We start from the raw sequence: 24,160 nt of genomic DNA, 5'->3' as shown, positions 1-24,160 counted from the left end.
TTTCTAGCTCAGCACCAGTGGCACATGCCTATGTTATAAAAATTGATCTATACAAGAAACCAAGTAAAACTGCAGTTAATGGCAAATAAGGTTTCTTTCTTTCTTTCTTTCTTCACATAAAAAAAAAGAAATAAACTATAAGTGCACACCCAATGTACGTCCAGTTAGGAACCGTTTTCTTCTTCTTAAGGAAATGTAGTCCTTTCCTACTTACTTATCCAAGGGATTCTTTGGGCTCAATGTTTTGGTCAAAAAGATCTATTTTCAGGTAAACTTGAAAGTAGCAAATATTTACTGGAGTGGCCTAACTCAAAGTTGCCTTGACAAAGGCCACTCTAAGCAGAATTTTGCTGTGCCATAACCTCTCATGAATACCTTTGTAATGACTTTTATGCAGTGTGGCAAGTATATTTTTGAGGACTTTCCAATACATTTTTAATTAGCAATAGAGTGCCCTGTGGCTTGCTTTCCATTTGTTTTGAGCTCTTTTTTTGCCATTTAGGAGCACCAAAAGCATACTGCTCACGTTCTAGAGAGACAGTGGTTGTCTGGGGAAAAAGTCAACAGATTTTTTTCCTAAACTTAGACCAGTTAATCCTATTCTATCAAAGTTATTGCAGTTTGATAACAATTGGTAAGTTCTGCCATTTAAAGTTAACACACCTCTGTAATTGTCTTGAATTTTAATTCTGCATTACATAATTCTGTTGAATAATCCGCTACTTCCAAAATTCTGTTTCCAAATACAGGTCTGAATATATAGTGTTTTTCAAAATGTGTTCAGATTTTGTATGGATGTTGGAATGAAGATTTTTACACGTCTGCTAATATGCTGTTTTACATCTGGCTGATTACAACAGCAAGTCTCTTTAACTTGAATGACCTGTACAGTAAGTGTCTGTGTTATATGAACTCCAGTCTGGCAAAATTTTCTCTAACCAAAAGTGCAGTAATACTTGAAGGAAAAACAGGGACTGCCTTTTTTAGATAATCATGCAGCTGGGCACTTATGAGAAGCAAGAATTGGCAGCATTATTGAAAGGGAAACCTGTGGTTGCTTTAGGCTTTCTTATTCCAGTGGTTGCTGTGAATCCACACACACAGAGACCTTAGTTTGGATAATGGATAAAAATATTGAAAATATAAATAAAAGCTAATTTTCAGATACTCCCTTTTAAACTTCTACCATTATATTCAGTCTGAAAGTCATCTGAGAGGTAGATTCAAAATATTTTTGACTTCATGGCAGCAGCTTGTATAATTGTGGTTCATGAAACCTCTGGCTAAAGCTAGAAGAAATCAAGTTGCTATGCTCTACAACAATGGCAGTTTGTTTTTGTAAAATGCCAGGAAAGACTTTTGGGGGAATTGACAGACATTTTATTTCAGAGTTATAGAGTGCAACCTAAAACAGGCCACATACTGTGAAAAAGCCTCATTGCTGAATAGAAGCCAGTAGAAAGCAAAAATAGAAGGGTTATAAAATTTTTAGAGTGAGCCATCATATAGTTGGGCTTTTTCGCATAAATGTGGCTATCTCTAGTACGTTGCCTTTCTTTGAAAAGCTTGCCACAGACTCTCTCAATGTGTTCAATAATTTTTAGGTGCATTACTCAATTCTGTATTTTCATAGGCATAGACAGGACAATAGTATTTCACCTAATATGGTGCGTGCACAGGGAGAAAACAGTACTAGTACTCTCCCAAACACTGTCTGCAAACCAAGATCTTTCCATTTGAAATACACTATCCTTACCCTGCTCCCTGTAGACCAGTGGTTCTCAACCCCAGTTGAGAATCACTGCTCTGCTTGGTTCCCACTACAAGTAAGACTCAAATCTCCTGGTCTTAGTGGGCATGTCTCCTGCTGGGGGTAGCTCTGGGTTTTTGCATTTGTACCATGTGCGCTATTTCATGCTGTGTTGCTGCTGCTCTCATTCTTGAGCACATAGAATTATCAATACTGTGTTGTCTATAAACCAGTACTGATGGGCATCACACCCCTTGAGGGTTTGAAAGCAATAATTTGTTGATGACTCAGCCAGGAGGTAAAGGCTATTGATGGAAACCTGGTGGACTGGAAAGGGGCAGGACCTGGAAGGAGAACAGAGGACCCTGAATGTGGCAGATTAGATCAGGGCCAGTAGTGCCAATGGTGAAACAAGATGGCAGCTGCATGGGTTAAACTAGGAAGAAAATAAAAAGGGTGACAGCCAAAAAGGAAAGCACTATCTTGCCAAGCCTGCCAAACTCAACTCCTCTTTGTGAGATTTTTAAAAATCCCAGAAATTCTGAAAGGTTTTTGGTTATGGTGCCTACATGAACTTTAATATAAATCCTTCTGCATATGCCTTGCATTTATGCATAGCTGAACTGATTTATCCAGGAGCTAGAATTAGTACAAAATTACACTTGTTCCTTGAACAGGAACCTGAACACTTTTTGATCATCATGGTTGATTCCTTTCGCTTCGTTTAACGGGCAAAATCTCGGCTTGCTGCTACACTTTCTCTGTGGTTTCCATATAGGTGCTAATCCATAGTGAGCAGCTCAAGTGTAAAGCCCTCAATCTTCCATGCTACAGGGCTTCCTGAAAGGTGTGGTTGCACTATGCCATCTTTCCTATGGAAACACCAGCATGCTGGATTCAAATGGGTCCCAGCAGACCTCAGCAATGTTGTTTGTTGCTGTGCTGATAGGTGAAACCATTACTACCCACAAAGACTCCTTTCAGTGAGGAAGATCACTTGCCCACTCCCCAAACACTCCTGCTACTAAGGGGCCAGAGGGTCTGAAGACTCTTGCAGATAAAATGTAAGGCTTCCAGTCTTCAGAGAGGAAAGATGATTTTGTAGTAAAGACAGTGGCCTGGGACTCAGGCCGTCCAGACTCCATTCCCAGCCGTACTGCACCAACTTCTGATGTGACATTGGACAAGTCATTAAGACTTAGAGAGGGTTTTTCAGAAGCACCTAAGGGAATTAGATGCCCTGTTCCTATTGAAAGTGTTTGAGAGCTGGGCACCCAGCACCTTTGGGCATCTTTGAAAATCCCATCTCCAAACTCACTTTGCATCAATTTTCCATCTGTAAAATGGGGTGGTAATACTTCCTCTCACCAAAATTTTAACTTGTCTACTGAGATTGTATCCTCTCTGTGGCAGGAGTGTCTCTTACCATGTCTTTGTACAATGCCTTGTACTGTGAGGCTGTAGCCTTGTTTGGGTCTTATAGGAGCTAACGTGAAAATTAAGGATGGTGTTTGAGCAGCTTAACTGAGCCTTTCCTGAGTTTGGTGAATTTAAATGTTCATACAAATTCTGCAGTTAGCTTAGGTTTTTTATTTTCTTTTACAGAAATTTTTTTTTGAGAAAGAGAGAATACAGAATGTCCTTCCTCTACCAGCTGCACAAATAATTCTCACCTATCCTGTTACTATGACAAATGAGTGCACTCTCCCCTTTAAATTCAAGGTCATTCTGAATATGAAAAACACTAAACAGCAAGGGGAGAAGTGTGATTGGCAGTTCAGGGAAGAGATTCTGTAGATGAAAAATACCTTTTTTGTAATTATTTTTTTCTCTGCAGTGTAATGATTAGGACATCACATTGGGAGTAAAGATTCCTGAGTTCTGTGCCCAAATGCCATTGACTGGCAGTGTGAAGCTGGTCAGGCCTCTTAACCTTCTGTACTTCATTTTACTCCTCTACTTCTTGGACTGTTGTGAGGTATAATTAGTTAACGATTGCCAAGCATTTTGAGGTCTTTGGATGAAAGGTGATACATATGTGTGTGTATATAGTTATTTCTTAGAGGTATTTTATCCCGGTACTGACCCCAACCACAAGGTTCTATATTTTATAACATCTAGACAGGGTATAATTTGTGATAGTATTCCTCCAGGTTAGTGATGCTGGCAATCATATTTTGTTTTTGCTCTTATTAATGTCCTGGGAGACGAGATTAACTGAATTAAAAATAAAGCCTAGATCTCCTGGATAGCATTGCAGTTCACTGTGCTTCCTGTAATTTGTTCATCCCAGGATGCATTTATACTATGAGTCTTCGATACTAAAAAAGGTTTTGAGCTGTGCTTACCCTGAGTAAGTAAGTAAATAAAGTTCAAGCTTTCTTTAGAACATATAAACCTGCCATGTTACACCCAGGCAGAGAGGTACATTTGGAAGTCTTTGTGGTTGAAATCCCTCACCCTTCTTCATAATTCCTACCAGTACCAACTATGACCATTAGCACAGTACACAGGTACTACTTGTGCAGATCCGGACGAAGTAACGCCAGGTATATTATAACATTTGTGAGGACCTTCTTGTACACATTATAATATTTGTAAGTCCCTTCAGAAGAATAAACTCTGAAAACACCAACTCATGTATGTAAAAGTAAGGAATTAATAACTCATTATTTCTAAACCAAATTTTGTCATAGTTGTCCTCTGCCCTAATCCTCTTTCGATGACTTAAATCTATGACAAGCTTGAATTCCTGAAAGAGAGTGGATTTTGAGTTACTACAGATCACCAAAAGATGAAATAGAGAAAATATATTTCACTGCCTTGTTACTCAAATAGCTTGCTTGATTTTCCTTCAGCCTTCTTTAAAAACAAAAAACAAAAAAACCCCACCCTCTAGGCTGAGACTAAGCATGAGAAATTTGAGACCCAAAAATTCTTTTTTAAAGGAGTGGTCCAAAAATAGTTTTAAGAATGGAATGCCTTCTGCAAAAAGCTTCCATATTTCAACCTGTCTTTTTGACATCTCCTCTTGCATGTCTCTCCAGAAATGTCAGACTTAACATTGGCAAAGCTGAACTCCTCATCTTTCCTCACAGATCCGTCCAGCCTTACCCTATTTTCTGTCACTATTGACAACAATACCATTTTCCCTGTTGCTTAAGCCAGTAAACTGGGGACCATCTTTGACTCTTTTCTGACGCTTGCTCCACAAATCTAGACCATGTTCAAATCTTGCTACTTCTTTCTCCATAATATTTCCAAAATCCTTTCTTTCTCCATCACTAAAGCTCTCTTACAGGCCCTTGACATCTTCTGTCTTGATTACTGCAATTAAGAGTCGGATTTTTTTTTTTCCAGTGAATAGTAAATTCACACCAAAAAATGCTTTTTTGAGGGGCACCAAAACTATTTGCAATGTATAAATAAAGTTAGGCAGGTCATTTGAAAATGAAATTTTTTGACTTTTCATTTTAAAACATTTGGTTTGAAATTCAGCTACATTTATTTTTTAAAATAAATAGTGTAAAACACTCAAAAATGAAACACAAATTGAACTGAAAAAATCTATAGAGATTTATGTTTTAGGTTATATGGTCATGAAATTCCCTTGACACACGATTTGAAGCAGGCCTGATCTGTACTAATGGCAGCCATGTTTCATAAACCTAAGAGGAAAAACTTCACCAAATATTTTTTCCTCTGATGCTCGCTTCAAAATTTTTGCTTCACACTGATGGACATCACCTGGTGTACAAGACAGTGTTGAAAGTATTTTCAATCACTTCAGTTGTTTTCATTATTTGTGTGTCACAGCGCATTAGAAAATTCTGAATAACAGCAAAGACAGGAAATATGCCACAAATGTTACTCAGACTCTGAATCAACTAAAGCACTTAAGCACATGTTTATGTCCCTTTGAAGTAAATAAGACTTAAGCACATGCTAAAAGATAAGCATGTGTTTAGGTACTTTACTGACTTGCACACTCTAAGGAAGAATATTTTAAAGATCTAAAAAAGAGAGCTTTTTGTCCTGAACGTAGGTCAGCTTCCTTTGCCCCCTGCTGGAGGCTTATGAATAGTAAGTTACAGGTTATATGAACACATCTCAGGTATACGTTAACTCGTCCATTAGATCTGGTGTCAAAAGTTTACCGGCTAGGAGAGTAATAATACTAAAGAAGTGGAAGCATCCTCTCCTAGCGAACTGTATATTTAACACACCAAAGGTGTAAAAATGTACAGATGGAAAGATGTATAAAATCAGTCTTGTACAGTTCTACCTAGGAATATAAAATATGCTTGTTTTCATTATCACTCATCATAGAAAATGAAGTATGGGTTGAGTGGATTTTGTGCCTGGATTGGTAGATTTTCATGCCAGCCTTTGAAAAGCTACTGAAGTATACATGTTTCTGTATTTATACACACGTGACACAGGCTCAGACACACACAAATTGATCAAGTGTGACTTCTTTCTCATCTAAAACCAAAAGATTTATAGCTACTCATAAATTATGGGTTTCTATTAAACATGTAAGTCATAATTTTAAAAAAATTGGCAGCCTTAGCAGCAAAAATGAATGTCATATATATGGTTTTAAGCTAGTATTACAGATTTGAGTGTAGGAAAAAGTAAAACAAACTAGAGGTTATGGCTTAATTTTTTAAAGTTTTGTAAGCTTTGGCATGGGACATTGTTACAAAAATAGCCTGATATCCCTAAATGTTTACTGTAGCCCAGTAGCTCTACAATACTTGACTAGACAAAAATTCCATATTAAAATTGGTCATTTAATTATTTTTATTCTTTGTAATGCTGCTAGATGAGTGAACCTTGTGCTTTTCACTCGCATAAAGAGAGAGAACATGAGAATACATATTAAATGGATTAAAAACTGGTTAACTGATATCAAAAAGTAATTGCACATCAGGAATCCTTACTCAGTGGGCAGGTTTCTAGTGGGATCCTGCAGGAATCTGTTGTCAGCCCAATGCTATTCAATGTATTTTTTCTAAGATCTGGATCTCAACTTAGTCAAAGTATATGCTCCCAGTCAAGGGCAACTACCCTTTTTGATCAGTTTTTTTAGGGATTTAGGAAGTTTTAGGGAAGGGCACATTATTCATAGGGGTGGATTTTAACGAGATGCTTAATCCTACTTTAGATTGATTAAATGTACACACAGGGGATTTGAGAGGAGCAAGTGCAGATTTGTTCTGGTGGATGTCTGGCAGAAGATGAATCTAAATGTCCGGCACTATACATATTGTTCTGCTATTCATGGATCTTATTCCAGGATTGATAGGATTTTTGTTTATAGAAGTTTATTTTTTGTTAATCTGGGAGTTATAATTTGGTCTGATCATGCCCCCGCATATATTACATGAGAAGTTTGAGACTCAGTGGAAAAACAAAGGGCTTGGCAGTTGAAGAGACAACTCTCCCCTCTCCCCCACACCCTTAGAATTAAAGAACTGGAAGAAGATTTTCAGAAATATATAGAAGGAAATAAGGAAGGCATCAATAAAAATGTTCTTTGCAATGCTGGAAAGGTGGTAAGGAGGGGAATCTTTATAGATAAAGCATCATACCTGAAAAAGATGAGCACTCCTGAAGAAGAGAGTTTGGCTAAAGAACTTTGTTTTGGAAGATAGTTATAAATCTACAGGACCTGAAAGCGTGTATAAGAAAATAAATGAGATTAACCTGTTACAAACAGGCAAGGCTGAGCAAACACTTATTATGAAAAGGGCAATAAAACTGGTAGGCTTTTAGCTAGAAAGTTTAAAAATAAGCAAGATAAATCAACCATCTCTATGATTAGACATGAAAAGGGAGATTTAGTAACTGGCATCAAACAGATTTCTGAAACCTTGCTTTTTCCATACTTTGTATGCTTCAGAACATCCAAATCCTGAACTTGTAAGTCGATATCTGAGACTGCGGCTCTTGATAGGCAGATTGCTGCAAATGAATTTGAAGTTATAATTCTTAAGTATTTAAAATCAAATAAAGCTCCAGGTGCTGATGGGTTTTCTGTGAAGTATTATAGAGCAATAAAGCAAGTTCTGGTCCCTATTTTAACTGAATTGTTTATACTGGAGGGGAAAGAGATTCCAGATTCATGGAAGAAGGTAAAAATTAGGGTCATTCTTATAGAAAGAAAAGATCTTAGCAATTGCACATCATACAGACCTATTTCTTTAATTAGTGTGGATGCTAAAATTTATGCTGAGGTGCTAGCCACCAGATTGAGTGTAATTTTGCCCAAATATGTTCACCATGACCAGTCTGGATTCATTGCTGGCAGGCGTCTATTTGATAATATCAGAACAACTCTGCATTTAATCTATGATGTTAATTCTAGCAATTTTTCCCATCTGCTGTTTTCTTTTGATTCTGAGAGACCCTTCAACTGACTGGAGTAGAAATATCTCAGTCAGATTGGAAATCAGTTGTCCAGGGGCACGTTGGCCCTATATACACATCCTTGAGCATCAGTTGTGGTTAATGGTCATCAAGCCTCTTTTTTTTCAATTTGTCTAGGAGTATGAGACAGGATTGCCTGTTGTTCTCGCACCTCCCCCCCCACCCCCATTATTTGCTTTGGCAGTGGAGCCATTTGCAATAAATGTGAGAACTTGTCCATTGGTAAAAGCATCAAAACACTTTCTGGATTAGAACACAAAATAGTTTTATATGCTGACAATGAATTGTTATTTTTCAGGATCTAGAAGCTTCCTTAAACATAATAGAACAATTGACTTTGGAATATAGGCCTATGTCAGGCTTTAAAATAAACAAAGGTCAATCTGAAATTTTAGGAATTAATATTCTTGAAGTGATCAAAATAAACTCTTGTCAACTACCTACATTTAAATGGGTAAAGGAATCTTTAAAATATTTATGAATAAATGGTTTCCAGGTGCGTGGGTGGGGGAGGAGTCACTGTACAGGCAGCTGCTTCCCCTATCCGCCCAACCCAGAACCCCTTGCATCCAACCTGACCTCCCACCCCACTGAGCCTTATTCCGCCACATACCCAGACCCACTTCCCTCCCCCTGCGATGCAGACTTTCCTGCAGCTATGGGGAAGTTTCGTGGGGTTAATCTGACTGAGCCCTGGCAGCTCTGTGCAGGGAAGGGGGAGGGGGAACTCCATCTCTGTCCTCCTCCCCCACCCCTCCTGCCCAGCTGGGACTAATGTCTCTGGGCACCCTGGGGCATCCCCAGACCCCTCTCCCCCAGCTGCCCAAACTGAGTGTCTGAGCTCCTGGGAGGAATGAGTGAGCACAGAAACCATTTTCTGCAAGGAAGCAGAGAGAATCTGTGGGGAGGGGAGGCATTTTTCTTCTGCACGTCAGTGGCACAGATTTTTCCTAGGAGTAAAATAAGACACACATTTTTAACAGTGAGAGTAATTAACCACTGAAACAAGTTACCTAGTGACATAGTGAATTCTCCATAATTTGAAGTCTTTATATCAAGATTGGACGTCTTTCTAAAAGATAGCCAATAACTCATAGGAAGATTTGATGCAGGAATTACTGAGTGAGCATCTATAGCCTGGGTTGTGCTGGCGGTCAGATTGGAATGATCATAATGATCCCTTCTGGTCTTCAGATCTACCAATTTATGATAAATCCCTCCCTTGAAGAACTTGCATTTTAATTTAGACATACGTAATAACAAAAATAGGACCCAAATTAGAAGCCATATATCTTGGAGAGGAGCTCTACATTGGAATGTCAGAGGAAGAAATGGGTCAGAAGGTGGAGATCATTTGCTACATGGGATTAGGAAAGGTTCTAAGCATAGGATAACATGAAAAAGCTGTAAATTCAATAGTAAGAGAAAGAGACCAAGTGAATTAAGGGGTGAATTAGGGATGGGAGTGTAGGAAGAAATGTGTAGCGTTATGGGAAGTAGAAAAATATTTAAGCTCATCTCTTTTCTGTTACTGAAATGATTAAAATTATTAAAACTGTTGTAGGAACAGTGAAATAGGTCTGCTATAAATCAGGCAGAGCTGACATTTTTCATTTATAAACTATTAATGGTACTGTTTAAAATCTTGGTCAGTATGAACTGTATTGTTCTAAAAATTGGCATACAGGATGAACAGCCCAGACTAACTTCGTTTTATCAGTAAATGTTTTGTGGGCACAAGTTTGTAAATGGGATCCATTCAAAGGGCTGTATGCTTGTCATCCCTTTTCCAGTCCTGTAGAGATCAGAATGCTAGGGATAAGTGCCTGCTGCAGAAGCCCTGATAATGCAGATCACAGGAAGCTTTGCTGCCAAGCAGTAGGGGAGATTGCATAAAATAGCTAGTTCGGAGAGGGATGGCCCTAACCTCCTGCTAAGCTCTCAGAATAGTTTAGAGTTGGGAGAGGTCTTCGTTCCCTGCCTATTGCACAGGGTTAAAAACCCCACCTCTGGTAGTACGATCACGGACAAATCCCTGTCAGAATCCCCTGAAATGTCCCTGCCTTTAGGCCCTTCAGGAATTTTCCTGCAGGAACCAGGGATCAAACTCTGGGTAACCATTCTGCTGCAGAAATTCCCCTGCAGTTCATACTGGAAGTGCATACTAGTATAGTGGTTTCTTCTCCCCCGCCCCATCCTACATCACATTGGCTCTTAAACCAGTCTGTTCCACTGTAGATGGGAGATACTTTTGCCAACCTAAATATTGGTATTTTCAGTTCTAATAGTTGTAGAATCAATTATCAAGTGTCTCTGCAGGTAAGTGAAGCAACTGCTGGGGCTTATTACGATTTTTTCCTGGATAAGGACTAAGTGACGTTCCTCCTCTTTGAACTGTGTGTGTGAGTAATAGGTTTTCTGTAATTTTATAATCTGGCTGTCTCTCTTCTCTGTATTGAATTTGTTTATATTGTATGGTTTTTATCACTCCCAGTTAGGTTTTAATACATGTCAATTTTGTATGCAGATTACAGGGAGCAGAGATTGAATGGTTTTGGTATGTATACTTACAGCACTAGGTTATAAATAGTAACGCTAGTTGAAATTTTTTGACCTTCCTTATTTATTTCAAAGTTTTTTACAATTATGCCTGATGAGAGCTCAAAGTGCATTACAAGAATTTAAGATTCAACACTTAAAATCTAATTGATAGACATGTACATGAACATAGATATGTATAGCACTCAAGTATGTGTGCAACCAGCATGTTGGAGCTGGAAACATTTTTCACAGCAGTACCTGTTGGAGCGGCAACCATGCTCTGTGTCTCTCTCCTCATGGCCCCCCTTAAGACTATATAAGGACAGTAGCATCCTGACCCCCCTCGGTTCCTTCATACCACTTGCACCACTCCGTGTGGTTTTCCTTACGTTTTTTTTCTGTTTAGTTAACTATTAGGTTAATTAATTTTGTAAGTAGTTAGTACCCTTTTGGTTTTCTTCATTGTTTTCAGTTTTTATTCTAGGTTATTTGCTACTGTAATTAGTAGGTGTTGCTGAGCATCTGGACATGCAGTGTTCTCTGAGCTTCAAGCAATGCCCTTTGTGTGGGAACTCTATTGCTAACAGAGATCCACACACATTGGTTGCTGTCTCAGTGAAGGACAAGTCAAGGAGAGGTGTAGCATCCGCCACTCCTTCAAGAAACATACTCAGAGTTCTAGGGATCTGCGCCTCGAGCAGCACTTCCTGGAACACACCATGAGGCCTACCTCTGAACTGGCACCAGATTGCTTTGTCTATGCACAGTCAACCACTACTATGATAGCCTTCGAACAGGCTCTTGAACTTGGATTCCTTTTGAAGGAGAGATCAGTCTTCCTCTCCAGGGGTTCCATGCAAAAGGACCCGTAAGACTTATAGGAGCCACTTGAGCTCAGTGAGTGGCTTGTCTTTCACCTCAGAGAGTGGATTGGAGCAACACTTAGATTTATCAGGTACCCAAAGTAGAGCTGGACTATCAGCCCATGTCTGCCTGGCAATGAAGCAAGAAACTCTCGGTAACATACCGTCAACTCTGGATCCGTCATGGCAGAGACTGTCAAATGTGGTACCAGTGGACACTGTTTCAGCGGTACCCATGTCAGTACCTACCACCACACAGGCACATGAGGAAGTGAAGGACCTGCTCTATCTATCTATCTGTCTGTTGTTCACTGTTGATGTAGGAGTCAGTGGAGCTGCTGTTATCTCTGGGTTGTCCTGGGCCTTCAACTTCTTTGGCATCAGGGACAGAATATTGTCAACACCAGCATCAATATCAGTTAAAAGACAATCTAAGACTGCTTTGTCTATGCCATCTGGTGCTTGGGTGCTGAGACATTCTTCAAATTCAGCACTGACCGCACCCTCAGCTTTGCCTCTGGTACCAGGTCCTTCACTGACATGGTTGTTGAAGCCAGGCTATGCTCCTGCATAGCCTGCTTTGGAGCTAGACTTAGCAGCTAGACCTTGTGTGAACTGAGACGTGGTACCACTGCAGTGCCACCACTTATTCTGACCTTACTTTCATTCCGCTGTAAGTTGGACAGCAGCCTTGCCTGGTTGGGTGCCTCTTGTGCTGACTGCTTATTCAGAGAACCCCTTTGGATACAGGTCAGACTCATCTCCATCCCTATCAAGGCAAGAAAAGTCCAGTAAATCAACCAGACCACCTCAAAAGGGAGATTTCTGATCATAATGGATATCGGTCACTTAGTAAGGAAAGGCTAGCGTGGACTGAAACATTTTGGCCTCTGATGCCCTACTGGCTTATGGGGAACCCTTTAGAGGCCCCTAGATCCTCAGATCTTGATTTCTATCCAGTTCCAGGAGAAAGTCCTGGAGCTGTCCACATCAGAGCCTCGTCTACTGGAAGAGCAACCAGAAGCTCTCCCTACTTAACAATCAGCCCAACAAGATTATTGGGCAAACAAGATCTATCTCAGGAGGCTACTTTGGCTTCGGTCAATTCATTCTCACCCTCCCAAGAGGACTCAAGAGCCCCAGGCTGCTCATATCAGGAATTGCTTAGAAGAATGGTACAAAAGACCACAAGAAATGCCATCAGTTTTGGCCTCTAGCTGGCCTCATTCCTGGCTCGTTGACTGATGCCTTTCTGTTGAAACAGGGACCAGGCCTACTGTATGTCTTTACTCAGATTCCACTGATCTTGAAAGTCATCCTCAAATTGAAGTAGGATTACACCAAGATTATTCTAATCGCCCCCAACTTGATCAAGACAATGCTTACATTCAGATCTTTGCAGCCTCTCAGTGGAACGTCCACAACCTATGTTTCCTCTTCCAGACCTGGTCTCATATGAGCACATCCTACATCCAGATCCCAACAGCCTGCAACCGATGGCTTCTCAATATCTAGATCAGGAAGAGATGAGCTGCCTGCAGCAGTCCAAGAGATTTTACTTAACACTAAGAAACAATCAGTTAAATCCACCTATTTAGCAAAGACTCTGGTCTTCTGCTCGCGTGATTCAGCCTATGAGGGCAAGTATCCAGGACATTATGGAATACTTACCACATTTGAAGTCTTCTGGCTTTTTCTTAAGCTCCCTGAAGACTCACCTGGCAGCGATTTCTGCCATTCACTCACCTGGTCAGGGGAGAACAGTGTTTTACAATCCTATGGCTACTAGGTTTCTCAAGGGAATTTACTCGCTTGTGTCCTCCTGTAAAAGCATCAGATCCTCTATGGGACCTTAACACAGTGTAAGCGGCTCTCATGAGATCCCTGTTTGAAACTTTCTCTACTTGCTTCTGGGCACATTTGTCCTTGAAGATGGCCTTCCTTATTGCCATCACATCTACAAGGAAAGTAGGTGAGCTGCAAGCATTAACAGTGTGCCCACCATATTCTTGGTGGTTTTTTTTTTTTTTTTAAGGACAAGGTGTCTGAGACCTCACCCAAAGTTTTTAATTAAATTAGTGTTGGCCTTCCACCCTAAACAGACGATATACCTATCAGTGTTCTTTCCAAAACCTCTTGATGATCCGGAAGGAAATTGTTTACATACTTTGGATGTAAGAAGGGGATTGGCCTTCTATGTAGACGGAGTTAGGTCATTTAGACAGTCCCGTCGACTTTTTGTTTCTTATGCTGCTAGGGTGAAGGTCCAAGCAGTCTTGGCCCAGATAACCTCTGGATGGATCACATTCTGTATTACCACTGCTTACAAAATGACCAATACACCTTCTCTCCAATGTCTCTCTGCCCGCTCAACAAGAGCTCAAGCAATGTCCATAACTTTTCCGAATGATGTACCTATCCTGGACATTTGCAGGGCTGCGACCTCGCACTCCATACATACATTCATTCATCATTATGCCATCGCAACAGCTTCAAGGGAGACTGCAAACTTTGGCCAGGTCATACTGCAGACACTGTTTAAAAAGACTCCAAGCCCCATTGTTTATGATGATACATGTGAATCGCCTGAGTGAAATACAAATCTGTATCCGCTTGAAGAAAGAACGGTTACTTACCTATCTTGTTACTGTTCTTCAAGATGTGGATGCAACCGTGTATTCCATGACCCACACTCTGTCCCCTCTGCATCAGACTCTGAGGCTATTCTCCAGTGCGAAGGAGCTGGGGGGAGGAGGGGGGCACAAGGAGCCACAGGGCACATGCGCCACACTGACAGGTATTGCTGTGGAAAAGTTTTCTGGCTGCGGCATGCTGGGTGCACACACACCTGAGTGGAATACATGTTTGCATCCTCATCTTGAAGAACAAGAGTTACAGTCCAGGTAAAAAACCATTCTTTCCAGGTTGAGATTGCATTGCCACTAGCTCTCTTCTGTTAAACTCAGAATAGGTAATAAATTAATTTCCTCAGCTAATCACCACTTCTGTGGTATCTCTAAAAAACCAGTAGCCCAAACTCTTCAGGGCTAATATATAACTCTAGTATGGCACAATATTTGCATACTGAGCAGTTTTAATCTGTATGAGTTTTAATTCCTAAGAATATCTAATGTTGAGGATGTAATGTCAGTAATGTGTAGGATCAGAAACATATGTAACAACATGAGGGCTTTAAAAAAACGAATGGACAGTGTCATGCACATATTGCTAAAAATACACAAAATAATGGCAAACCAAAATAAATATACTGTATAAAGAAAAAAAAGACGTTGTATTGAACTGTTACCACCTTTACATGGTAGTTGGGGCTTTGTGAAACTGTTATAATCTACTCATAGGAAGAATTAAATAACTTGTAGTTCTTTGTAAAAGAATTGGCTTACAGTGAAGGACTAAAAGTCTGAGTGTCTACTACATGTGGTCAATGACAGTCTGTTGATCCAAACTGTGACTAATTGTGCCAGTAGCTGACTAGAAAACCTCTATAGTGGCAAAAAGAATTATCTTTCAAGTGACTGTGATACAAAATGCTTGAAAGGACTGGAAGACTTATGGGGAAAAGTGTTTATTTCTTTTCTTTGTGGTCCAATCACTTCTGTAAACGGAAGCGAGTCTTTTAATGTGGCATTTTGTATTTTATTCTTGGCCATAGAACACCTAGAGACTTGGATTATGAGCTGCAACTTGGCAGAAACAGTTTAGCAAGTACTGTGCTTAAACTTTTCTAGTTTCTAGCCATATAGATCTGTTTCAAACAAGTTCTTTAAGAAGTTGAACTGCTTACAGTTTTTGTTCTTTATATTCTGATTTTCTTGGCGCTTCTTTTTATATTTTAAGTCAGTGGCTCTCGACCTTTCCGGACTACTGTACCCCTTCGAGGAGTCTGATTTGTCTTGAGTACCCCCAAGTTTCACCTCATTTAAAAACTACTGGCTTACAAAATCAGACATAAAAATACAAAAGTGTCACAGCACACTATTACTGAGCAGTTGCTTCCTTTCTCAATTTTACCATATAATTATAAAATAAATCAATTTGAATATAAACACTGTACTTACGTTTCAGCTTATAGAATATAGAGCAATATAAAACAAGTCATTCTATGAAATTTTCAAGGTTTTATTGACTTTGCCAGTGCTTTTTATGTAGCCTTTTCTAAAAGTAGGCAAATATCTAGATGAGTTGATATACCACCTGTAAAGACCTCTGTGTACCCCAAGGGGTACAGGGTACATGTACCCCTGCTTGAGAACCACTGTGTTAAGTCATGAAGGGAATTTAAAACATTTTGGATTATAAATCTTTAAATGTTTTATGTAGTTTCCTGATCAGGCATTTCTGTGTCTGTTCATACTGTGCAGTTCATACTACTTAAATTATATAGCTGCTTCCAATTTCAGTGATATAATGGAATTAATATACAAAAGATGACACATCCAAACACATTGAAATAATTCATCAGAAAGGTGGTGAATGCATTTGTGTTTCCATGCCACACTGCTACTAATAACAAGAATTTAACAATATACCCTAGCAGAAGTTTAGTGGGTAAAATAAAAACACAGGGTAAAATTTTGTCCCCCTCCTGAGTCAATGGCAAAAATCCCCTTGAATTCAGTAGGGTCAAGATTTCACCCACATTTATCATATTAATTCAAGATAGCACAAATCTCATGGCACAGTGCAAGCTCATCTTTTTTCCCAGGTAGTTGGAATTGTGGGTTGGCAAATTATTCAAGGGTGATTTGCAGTGGGTTAACTTAAACAGCTACTTAAACTGCTGTATTTAGGATGAATGTATTGGCTATGTTGAGGAAGTCTAGAGCATTTGTATAAATCAAAATAAATATTGGGGTCTGTGAATTAAATAGCGTCAGTTCAGAGAAGTTATATAAATATGTGCAAACTAGATATATCTTGATTATACCTTGTATATTTTAATTTGCTAAGAAGTGAAATTCTCACAAAAGGAACAAGGATTTACTCTTTCCATTTCTCCCTTCTTTATATAGAAGCTCCAGTGTGATAAAGATACTGTAATCTTCAGTTTCTCGCCTAACATTCATTAATTTGACACTTCAAAATGTACTGTTGAAAAGTCTAGACAACCCTGCCAAATCAGATCTACCATGCTTGCTGCATTTTTTCTTTTATGTCATTTCACAACAAACAGGCTCATGCTCTTATTTGTAGTAACTATGGAAACCTCAGAAGCTCTCTTTCTAAAGCTGAGTATACAATAAAGTGCTTAAAGTGTTGGAAGGATTAGAGACTTTAGAATATGTTTAATTTTCTCTCTATCTATCTTTGGAGAGGAACAAGAGGGTAATGTGCATATTAGCTGAGGACTCACTTTAATCTCTGCTGACACTTAAGTCTGTCTAGGTTTGCACACAGCCATCCAGGGGTCTCTTTCTCAGCATGCTAACAAAGAGAGTTATCCATATTCATGACTCTGAATTGTACAATGGAAAACCTGTGTATGGAAAGGAGAAAGTTATGCGCAAGTGAAAATATTATTGAAATCATTTTGCAGCTTTAAGTACAGTGGTCGCTAATGGCAAATCGTGTGATGATAATAGGTTTCATCAGATAATTTTTAGTGAAGATGTACGAGAAATTACATTGTCATGAATTAATTTGACATGGGGGCAATAGGAATAGATCATTTGCTCTAGAGTTAGCACACATTTTCAGGAAGTCTGATAAGGAATTAATCTTATTACCATCTTCATGTCCTGTAATGGCAATGCAAAGATTAATACAAATTTTAATTGTTTAAAAATACAGTAAATCTCATCTTTTAAAACAAAACAAACTAGAGTTTGGGTCAGAAACATTACTACTTAAAGAATTCACCACGTTTCTCAACGGATCTGCTCCCTATGAATGATCTACTCAGAGCCATATCTCTGATGGAACACAGTGGGTGAAATTCTGCTGCTATGCCATTGGCAGAGACAATGTGAGTGATGTCCTGCTTCACACTGGGCGATCATCATGTTACCCTCTGGTTCTCCTTCTGGCCCTCGATAATGCCCTGAAATAGGGTAGGGAAGTACTGCTGGACTGTGATCCTGATTCTCCCCCTCATCCACAGCATTCATTAGTTTGCATGCTTCACCAATCGATTTTGTCCACTCTTGTCATTAGTGCTGATGACAGAGATTCTCCTTCACATTTGGTTTTGTTTCCTTGGTATTTGGTAAACTTCTATATACTCATCTAACTGCAAAATTTGGTAATTCACAGTGAGAGATGACCAGTTAATGTAGCTTTATATAACTATCATAGTTTGTACAGGTTTCAGAGTAACAGCCGTGTTAGTCTGTATTCGCAAAAAGAAAAGGAGGACTTGTGGCACCTTAGAGACTAACCAATTTATTTGAGCATGAGCTTTCGCGAGCTACAGCATCCGATGAAGTGAGCTGTAGCTCACGAAAGCTCATGCTCAAATAAATTGGTTAGTCTCTAAGGTGCCACAAGTCCTCCTATAGTTTGTACATTCATTTAACTGCAATAATGACATGCTCACAAGAGAGGAACAGTGGATATTCTTCATTATTGAATTCTCATTTCAAGACCTTTGTTCTCCTTTACGGTTCTTCGCCTACCTGCCCCCATGCTTCACCCCCAGTCTTGATTTCCCAATCTTTCTGGCCCCATACAAATCCATCCACTGGCCAGAAACTCAAAAATGAAAGAGGAAGGTGGTGGTAAGAATCTTCTTCTGACTCTTTTAGGGAAAGGCCCTAAAAACTGACATTTGTTGAACTTTTCAGTCTCTGTTTTCACAATGCATTAATGTAATAATAATAATACATTGTTGAAAGGTAAAGGGCAGTTTTATTGATGCAACACTAATTAAAATACGGGTATCAATCATTGCCGCTTGCCAAAAGATGTATAATTCTACAGCCTTGCTGGAGATTTCTCCTACTCCAATTTTAGGGATGCTATACACAGTCAATCATATGTGACAAATGAGCTACCACCTGATAAGTGTGTTTGTCTAGAATCATTTGATTTATGTGACTTCAGTCTAGCTGCCTCTTTAGTCTGCCCTATCTAGCTGGGTACCCAGGTAGGGAGAAGAGCCCATGCCATTATTATTGTTAATCAAGTTTATTATGGTAGTGCCTAAAGATCAACCAGTAGTGGGCCCCATTGTGCTGGGCACCACCTTGTGAGTCCAGAGCCATCACTTGTTACCGGAAACCCTCTGACATCATGAATTACTCATAACCCCTTAGTTTAGATTAGAAACACAGTGCCTGTCCAGAATAGCTTACTCTAAGAATAAGGCAAGACACACCAATTGGGCACAAAAAACAGAGGAAACAAAGGAAACAATGAGAATTATAAGAAAATGCATGTTTGTACAGTGCCTAGCATACTGGGGCTGGATACTCTAGATCAGTGATACTCAGACTGAGGCTCGGAAGCCACAAGTGGCTCTTTGCAGGACATGATATTAAAACACACTGTGATCTAATTATTGACCAATCAGGATGCTTTTACTGTGTTGTTAATCAATTGTGGTTGATATAATGATACTTGGTCAGTCATTTTGCTATGAGAATAATATATATTATATAAATTATTATATAGTACACACTCTCTCTCTCTCTCTCTCTCATATAAAATATAGTAAATGAAACAATGAATTCACACTACTGTGGCTCTTTTGGGTGATCGCTAATTTGGCTCCTGAACCACTGAGGTCTGAGTATCTCTGCTGTAGGTTCTATCACAACAGAAATAATTAATAATTCCTTTCATCTTACGTTTTTGGCTGGGGTTCCTACCCTCCCGAGGCCAGATAGTTCCTCTCCTACAGCCACAGGCAAATGCCAATAGAAACTCTGTTATGTCTTTGTACATAGACATGGTCTAGCCCAAAAGACATCAAGGAGATGAGTAAATTATGTGTATCCTTCTATTATGCTCAAGGAGATGAGTAAATTATGTGCATGTGAAGGTACATGTTGCAAATAAGTAGTGCGCTACAGGCACATCTAGCTACATGTGGAGCTTGTATGAAATTATTCAGAATTGTTTGTCTCCCATATGGGTGTCTTGGAAAAGATACCATAACATAGCTTTTCAACTACAGAATTGGGACTAACATCTGACATTTCATAAAAATGAATATTTTAGTTCTCTTGGAAGATGCCAGATTGATATTGCTGGGAATTTAATTCCTCTGACATGCCTTAATCCTAGCCGGAAGGGACTCACTTAAGAGTCAAATGAGTTGTCACTTGTGCCTGTTCAAACATTAGCATCTCTTCAGGAACTACCTCGTGGTCCTCTGAGTGTCAGTGGGTTTTATGATAGAGACCCAAGCATTAGGAACTGAACTTATATAACTTCATCTAAAACATTGTGTTTCTTAAAAACAAGTCTCCTATGTTACTAACACCACCATTTATCATTTACCTGAACAATTTTAATACAAGTGTAATTGACTCTTTATTTATGTTTGTTTCCTTTTTTGAAAGTTTTCTCAATTTGTAAATGAAAATAGCCAATCAGCTTCACTGTTTCTTGTTTATAATTAATTTCATTTTTAGATTGTTTAGTGCACAATGCTGCAAAAACTGCAGTGGAATTTTTTTTAGCTTTGTGTTAGAAATGTTCCCAGGATTTTCAATTAGATTTGGCTTTTTTAAAATTGTTTTTACAGAATCTGTGTGTCAAGGGAAGAAGGGGGTGATCCAAGAGTGTCCCTTTTATTTATTTATTTTAGTCAGTTAATAGCTTTTTATTTTAAATTCAGGATAAAACTTGGTTGGCTTGACTGAAGTCAGTAAGACCTCATGAGCTATGTTACTCGTGTACAAGTGTTCGCAGGGTCAGGATCGTAATTTTGAAGAATCTTTCTCTACTAACTTGCATTTTAGAAATCTTGGGGGGAGGGGGTTTCATTCCACAATTAAAATGAGCATTCTGTTTTGTCTGTAAAATGAGAAATTCCTTAATTCTCTTCTATAGTTGTGAATCAGTGGGCAGTGTATGCTATCCGAAATCTCACTGAGCAAAACGAAAGAAACCAAGAGGTTATTGCACAGATGGAGCAGCAGGGACTGGCAGACAATTCCATCCTCAAGAACATGGGTTTGGAGATTGAGAAACGAGATGAGAAGCTAATATTGAAATCTGTTCGAAAGAACCCAACTTCATGAGCAGCCACATGTAAACTTTTTGAGGATTGTCACCAAGTAAAAAGAGGGATATTTCCCAAATAATACAATATGAAGGCCCTGTTAGGATTTCCATTTTTTTTCCAGTTTAAGTTCCAACCTGCTGGAAGTATTATGACCTTTTCCAGAGAAATTGTAAAACAATAATGGTCATTCACCACTGTGACACATGAACACCACAAATGCAAAAACCTTTTCAAAACTGGAGATTGGTGGTAATTTCATTAATTCTTTGTTTTGCTAGTGGAAAAGAGTCATGAAGCTAGGAAACTGATTAGTGGTTACTTATCTCATTTGTTATACCTGAAGATAATAATTGTTAAAAAATCACTATGAGGTATCACTTCTATGATGTGTTAAAAGCAGCAGTGCTGAATCAGTTCTAACTAGCTAATTAGTAAATGTTGGTACTTAAAAAAAATAAATCAGAATGTTTAAATATTTGTATTTATGTAATATAATGACAGTGAGAGATTGGATGTACATAAATACTCTCTGAATTAAACACATGCAATGCTGCCTTCTGTGTATTTAAATTATTCGTAAGTTATCTTTTCTATCTTGTTACTTTTAGTCTTTATGCTGAGTATGTTAAAAACAAAGTTGAAGCTGTTGTGGCAACAGATGCTGCATTCCTCTGCTTTGGGGCATGTCTGTATTTTGGAGACTTGGATGTTTATTTGAATTTTATTTGTTCCTTTGGATGGCAACTCAACCCACTCTCCTTTTATTTTGCACTTCTCATGGGTTTTCTGAACTCTGGCAGAAGGCTGAAGAGGTAGTTTCTCACTGTGATTAATTCTAGCAGTTTCTTTTCACCCCTCCGCCTTTCCAAAACATTGACAAAACTCATTTCCAGTTAATTAATTCAAGAGAGGCTGAAGAATGGAAGGCCCTGCCTCTTCATTTTAGGTACCCTCCTATATTGTTGTTGGACCCAGCCACTGTGGAATGTGGCATGAATGAGATGGGTGGAAGAAAAAGTGCATGATTAACTCTTCTTGTTCTGAACTGTTGCTTTAGAAATTAAGGAACATGGCTCTTGATGCATAAAGCAGAACAAAAGTTATTACCTGATGGTAATTTTTTTAACTCTGTATATACTACTGCTATGAATGAATTCTGTCTCACAAAAGAGTCTGATTAAATTAAATTGCTCATCTTCAACTATCACTTCACTCATCACTTTATTTGGAATAATAAACTTTTGTCAATATAAATGTATTAGAGTTTAAACAACCATATTCAAAGGGAAAATGAATGTAGTTTTTTAAACTCTAAGACATTTATATTTATGCTTATCTGCATCCTAAATTACTGGGGGAAGCTGAAATCCTTCCATTTAAACACATGATCTAGGCATTTATGGTGCTCACCTGACATGGCCATAGAGCTGACTGGATGACATTATTGTCCAGCACCCAGTAGTGCACTCATTCTAGGCGATGTTTGGCTTTAGGGGCTATGAGCTGCAGCCCCTTTTAGTTCTTTAGCCATTTTATGTAGTAAAATGTCTAAAAACACAAAGATGATCACATGCACGAAGGTAGGACTATCACTTCTGTAGTTTTAAAACGTCTCCTTTCTAATATAAACACCAAAGGGAGAAAAGGTTCTCTTTGATTTCAAAAGGCCAAATGTGTTGCCGAAACAAAAACAACAAAATAATTATCTTATTTGGGATTTTTAAATGATGTGGCAGAAAAGTGTATGACAGCACACTGGAAGAATTATTTTGAATTGCTTCATCTGTTGCATTCCAGTTTATAAAGGCTATATAGGATTCAGTACCATCTCTAGTTTAATGGCACAGGGAATATTTTTTGTGTTCTTTGTGGAGTCTACACTGTCAGTTCCTTGACAACTCCCATAAAATTTACATGTCATTTTTAGGCTGCAGCTTACCTAGTAGTTAAATCATTATTTAAGATCAGCGGTATGTGTTATCATTCATAGCACTGAAGTATGGCAACTCAGTTCTATCAAGCAGTTAAAGAAAAACTATTTCAATTTTTAGGTTCTTCTCAAAATAAAATAAATGTAGTAGTGTTTTTCTGTAAAAGTAAATGGATTTAATCTTTAGGTTTTTTATCTTGAACTTTAATGAAGGATTTGTCAAAGGCACTAGCACTTAAAAATAAAATGGAAGTGTTTAAACTTATAATTCTAAAATCTCAGATTTTCAGATTTATTTTAACACATTTACAGAATTTACATTAGGTAATATAATGCAGTGATAAAAATGTAAGATGAACAAAAATGCATCCTGGACAGAAAATGAGCTTTCTGTGCAAACAAAAATGCAAAGGATTTCTTTCTATTCTGGGTTATAAAGAGTTAAAATCTTGTCCACAGAGCAAATCCAGATAAATCTTTGGTTGTAGAATAAGCAGTGGGAGTTCCCTTTTCCTTTTAACCAGTTTGGAATAGACACTTTTCTTAACTCAATGGTTTGTATGCCCACCAATGGAATATACACAAACCCATAAGTATAAGCCAAATAATAACAAACACAAATAAATAAAAGGGTTTTTTGTGGCATTACATAATGGAGTAATAGTTGTGTTTTCTAAATGAGAAATGTAGGGCTTTCATAGTATAAAACATGCTGATTACTGTATTGAGTGGCTGGCTTTTGATTTTCCTGGATGGATTAATTCTCAGAACACAACAGCTTCCCTGTCCTCCTCCAATGGAGTTCCAGCCTCCAAGAGATTTGTTTTCTATGCTAGAGGATTAATACAGCATACGAATCAGTCATTAAAAAAAACAAGCCTTATTGAGTTTGTAGGGAGGCAAAGCAGTCAAATCAAGTCTTGTGACCATCTTATTGCTTTCAAGAACTTTCAAACAAGGCCTATTTATTAAAAATAAAGTGGGATTTTCATAGTAATGAGTGGATGGATTTTAACAGGGTTTTTTGCAACTTGAGAGAAGTAGATTTGAATGTTTTCCAATTTATTTCTGAATTGTATCCTGGATCATCTAATAATGTTGATGTGTTCTATATAATATGTGCCTCATGAGTATTAAAAAAAAAATTCAGATATTTAATGTAATGGCCACAACATTTATTCAATCGTTTGTCATTTTGTTTCTTGATATATTTGTTTGACCTTCCAAATAAATTAATCTCACTGAGCTGATAAAGCAATTAAAACTGAATTTAGGTTCATTTGTGACAAAAACTGTTTTAAAGACTTGAAGTCCCTCTTCTGTATAGTTTTTTTTTATGGTGACGTAGTTTGATAACCTCTTACAATATATTGTCATTGTAGTTTGACATCTCAAAATACATGAATACATATAAAACCTGTCATATAAGGCTGTAGAGAAGAACTAAA

At 38.3% G+C, this 24,160-nt stretch overlaps 1 protein-coding gene across 1 annotated transcript in view; it reads left to right on the top strand.

Annotated features, from left to right (window-relative positions):
* The window catches only part of ATXN10 (ataxin 10), a 160,489-nt gene extending 136,613 nt beyond the window's left edge, over nucleotides 1-23,876 (top strand). Inside the window, exon 11 of the mRNA XM_074936421.1 lies at nucleotides 20,608-23,876. Within this exon, the coding sequence (XP_074792522.1) occupies nucleotides 20,608-20,798 (191 nt within the window). The 3' untranslated portion in view covers nucleotides 20,799-23,876. The remainder of the gene's footprint in view (nucleotides 1-20,607) is intronic.
* Nucleotides 23,877-24,160: the final 284 nt, after the last annotated feature.

This window comes from Natator depressus, chromosome 1, assembly GCF_965152275.1.
Source record: "Natator depressus isolate rNatDep1 chromosome 1, rNatDep2.hap1, whole genome shotgun sequence".
NCBI classification, from domain to species: Eukaryota; Metazoa; Chordata; order Testudines; family Cheloniidae; genus Natator; species Natator depressus.
This window is presented reverse-complemented; position numbering and strand designations above follow the sequence as displayed.